The 4,303-nt window shown below is 34.0% G+C and overlaps 1 protein-coding gene across 5 annotated transcripts; it reads left to right on the forward strand.

Annotated features, from left to right (window-relative positions):
* The first annotated feature begins 511 nt into the window (after positions 1-511).
* Positions 512-3,946, forward strand: LOC111374532 (mitogen-activated protein kinase homolog NTF3). 5 transcript variants are annotated; one of them, XM_022997207.1, is made up of 5 exons: positions 513-974; positions 1,226-1,527; positions 1,634-1,717; positions 2,022-2,448; positions 3,063-3,946. In XM_022997207.1, the coding sequence occupies exons 4-5, from the start codon at positions 2,026-2,028 to the stop codon at positions 3,756-3,758; spliced, it is 1,119 nt and encodes a 372-aa protein (XP_022852975.1). In that variant the 5' UTR covers positions 513-974; positions 1,226-1,527; positions 1,634-1,717; positions 2,022-2,025; the 3' UTR covers positions 3,759-3,946. The 5 variants fall into 5 exon arrangements, with proteins under 5 accessions (XP_022852974.1, XP_022852976.1, XP_022852975.1 ...); XM_022997204.1 differs by having other exon boundaries at positions 1,634-1,670; XM_022997205.1 differs by lacking the exon at positions 1,226-1,527 and having other exon boundaries at positions 1,634-1,670.
* Positions 3,947-4,303: the final 357 nt, after the last annotated feature.

Below are 4,303 nucleotides of genomic sequence, written 5' to 3' on the forward strand. Positions count from 1 at the left end.
TTTTTTTTAATTTAAAATTCTTTTTAATTCTTTTCTCTTCAAATTTTTTACTTACAAGTAATTTTTTGTAAAATATTTTATGTCTTATACTATCTTTATTTTTAAATTTATTGGAAAGTATGGAAATTGCGTGTTGCGGTGTTTTCTTACAGTATAAATATTTTTTAATTAAAATTGAAAAAATTAAATTTTTTCATAAAGAAAAAAGAATTAAAAAGTATTTTAAATCGAAAAAAAATATTTATAATTTGAATAAAACAAATAAAAAATAAATAAATGAGGAAAAAAATATAAAACAAAAAAGAAATCTCCATGCATCCTGCGCTAATGTAATGAACCACACGATTAGACTTTATCAAATATTTCGAATTTTCAACCAATTTTGAAAAATCTACAATTTTGACGTTATTAAAAATACAATAAATACAAAACTCGTACAATATACATGTCAAAGACTAGTATTATATAATCGATTATATAAATTTTTATGTATATATAGCGAGATCCTAATTGCTAATATCTTCACGGACGGTGTGAACACACGATTTCAAACATCGGCCAACGTTACCGCAAAGGAAAAATAATTAAATACCGTAGCAGAGTGTCGTCTGCTTCATCACTGATTCCATATTTTGATTGCGACCAGATAACGGATCGAACATTTATTGTGGAAATATCCTTTTTCTTAGAAAATCACTCAAAATTATATATTTATATTATCTTTCTGATGGGATTCACAGCAATTGAAGCTGAAAAGCGGCAGAAAGTGTGAGGATAATTTATTATTATAGATCCCTCTGATCCAATTTGGTGTAAGTGAGTAGAATTAGTCGAGAGTTTGAGTCTGGAATTCAAGGGATAAGTGGGATTGGATGGGGAATTCTGATTTACGAGTTGGACTTGAAGAGAGACAAGGATAGATTTGATGGTACTGTGAAGTGATTCAAGGAAAGCAACTGTTCAATTGTTTTAAGGTAAAAGATTGATTTCTACGTTTACTATTTTCTTGTTTTAGGGTTTGGTTGAATTGTACTTGAATTTTGTGAATTCAGAGTCCTGATTGCCTGTATTTTGTGATTTATTCATAATTATTATAATTTATGTCTCCCTCTTTATTTTTTTCTACCTTTTTAGAAAGTTTGGATTTATCATTTCTATAAATTTAAAAAAATGGAATAAATTAGAAAGTTCATCTTTTTAACATAAGTCTTCTCTTTTTATGCAGTGTTAATGTCTTCAAATTTCAATCACTCCGTTTGTTCTTTTTAGATCAATGTGAAAACTGAATTGTGGTGGGGATTAGTATGGAAACTACTTAATTTAGCTGAATATGGGAAGAATTTGTCTTCTCAATGAAAGAAACTGTTGAGAAAAAAATTAAGTTTTTTGAAGATATCTTTGTTGGCTTTATTGATTGAATGAAGTGCAGTCCATTCAACAGTTGAAACGCATTGAATAATTTTGTAAGCTTTCTTTATTGGCTTGGTGAAGTGATTGAAGTGCAGTCTACTCATTGGTTGAAAACAGGTTTAATGGATTATCTTATAACCACTCTGCATCCCAATTTTCCTTATAGAGCATTGAATTTAAGTGATCTCATTGAAGTTTGGTCTTTTTTGAATTTCCTTTTCAGGTTGAGCCGATTATTGGTTGTTTTTATATGTTATGTGGTAAGGTGCTTCATGTCAAATGATGTTCTGTACGAAATTGTTTAAAGGTTACTATAATTGTTTTGATGGCATTGATTGATTCATCACATTAGAACAATCATATGGTTTAGCTGTCTCATTGAAAGGAGAAGAAGTCATTATAAAGTGTGGGGATGGTCCATGATGGTAACAACTTTGAGAATGCATTTATCACGAGTTAAATGATTTTGTTAAGGTTCATTTCTACATAATGCTCAGGGATCACGTGATAGATTCACTTTCATATGCCTAGTTTCTTAAAAATACTTGTTCTACAACTATATGTTGCATTTGAGATCAAATAGGAATTTGATCCGTTTGTAATCGTTTCAGTAGTATGGCAACTCCTGTTGAGCCTCCGAATGGGGTTGGAACTCCAGGTAAGCACTACTATTTAATGTGGCAAACACTGTTTGAGATTGATACAAAGTATGTGCCAATCAAGCCTATTGGTCGAGGGGCATATGGTATTGTCTGCTCATCTGTCAACCGGGAAACCAATGAGAAGGTTGCAATCAAGAAGATACATAATGCCTTTGAAAATCGTATTGATGCACTAAGAACTCTGCGTGAATTGAAGCTTCTCCGCCATCTTCGACATGAAAATGTCATAGCCCTGAAGGATGTCATGCTGCCTAATCATAAGAGAAGTTTCAAGGATGTCTACTTGGTTTATGAGCTTATGGATACTGATTTGCATCAGATAATTAAGTCCTCTCAAGCTCTATCAAATGATCATTGTCAGTATTTCCTATTTCAGGTGCCTAGAATGTTCATTCCCTTTTAACTTCTGCTCTAACATGTATTGTTACGACGGCGAGGAACTTCTGCAGCAAAAANAAAAATTGAAAATAAAGAAAATAGAAGAACTAAAATTTTTACTTTAAGGATTTGATAGTGGAGATATGGGTAATGGATTTTTGGATACAGTATGAGCATGCTTCATAAGATTATGTTACACTCATATTTAATTTTTTCTTCTGGCCGTCTTATGCTCTGTAGACAAACCTTTCGCCTATTGCGGCAATCAAACTCAGTAGTAAAACATTACTAATAACTATTTTTCTATATAGTATGACATAAAACTATTTATGACGTTCAGGCCTCACAACTTATGTCAAACTGCCTAGTAATTTTGATTTAACTACAGTATTTTTTAGTTTCCATTTAAAATTATGATGGATCGCAGTTGACAATGGAATTTGAGTACTATTTTGCTAACTATTTTAACTATCATGGATTTTGAAATATTAGTTCCACTTGCATGTTTTGAATTTGATTGCATTCTTGTGGAGTAATTTCTATTTTAAAATCTCTACTACGCTTCCCCTTATGCTTGCAGATCTCTTAGCTTACTTGTATCTTTTAATGCAGTTACTTAGAGGTCTGAAGTATCTACACTCAGCAAGTATTCTTCATCGGGATTTGAAGCCTGGGAACCTACTTATCAATGCGAACTGTGATCTAAAAATATGTGATTTTGGGCTTGCACGTACAAGCAGTAGGCAGGGCCAATTCATGACTGAATATGTGGTCACCCGTTGGTATCGGGCGCCAGAGCTCCTTCTCTGCTGTGACAATTATGGCACTTCCATTGACGTGTGGTCTGTTGGTTGCATTTTTGCCGAACTTCTTGGTCGGAAACCCATTTTTCCAGGTACAGAGTGTCTTAACCAGCTTAAACTGATCATCAACATCCTTGGTAGCCAGAGGGAAAATGATCTCGAGTTTATTGATAACCCAAAGGCGAGAAAGTACATTAAGTCACTTCCTTACTCTCTGGGAACCCCATTTTCCCGCCTTTATCCAAATGCCCATCCTCTGGCGCTCGATCTGTTACAGAAGATGCTCATCTTCGACCCTTCAAAGAGGATAAGTGTAACCGAAGCACTTCAACATCCATACATGTCTCCACTTTATGATCCGAGATGTGACCCTCCGGTTAATGTCCCGATCAATCTCGACATAGACGAGGATTTAGGCGAAGATATGATTCGCGAAATGATGTGGATGGAAATACTTCATTACCACCCAGAAGCTGCTGCCGCCAACATGGAGGTAAACACGTAATGTTTAGTTTCTCCGTTACTGGTGAAATGACCTTTGTGCTTGTAACATCAGAACTCTGTAATTATCTTTGCTTGTCTTTTTTTTATTTCAGTAATCTTGGAAAACAATACATTAGCAGTTTGGGCTGTTAATGCACTTACTATTATCTGTTTAAGAAGTTATTTCACTGCTTGAACTTTTTATGACAAGTTTTTTCTCTTTTTTACTCTCGAGTCTTTTCTCCATACGTAATTAATGATTGTTGTTGGACCCCGTGAAGCAGAATCATATCGTTCACCTATCCCCTCGACACGGCTTAATATTCTTTGCCATATAAAAGAATTTTGGAGGCCTGCTCCTGGGACTTGGGAGTGCGAGAGGAATAAGATTTCAGGTTGTTTGATTTGGTTGCGTTTCTTCACATTGTCTCGTGTCAATTCAATTAAGCTTCTTTTAGGTCATTTTAGCTCAAATTGGAATATGAATAAATCTCACATTAGTAAAATGCCGAAATATAGATAATATATAAGGACTTGAGCTGCTACTCTTAATCAGGTTGACCTTCT

This window comes from Olea europaea, unplaced genomic scaffold (assembly GCF_002742605.1).
Source record: "Olea europaea var. sylvestris unplaced genomic scaffold, O_europaea_v1 scaffold1259, whole genome shotgun sequence".
Lineage (NCBI taxonomy): Eukaryota > Viridiplantae > Streptophyta > Magnoliopsida > Lamiales > Oleaceae > Olea > Olea europaea.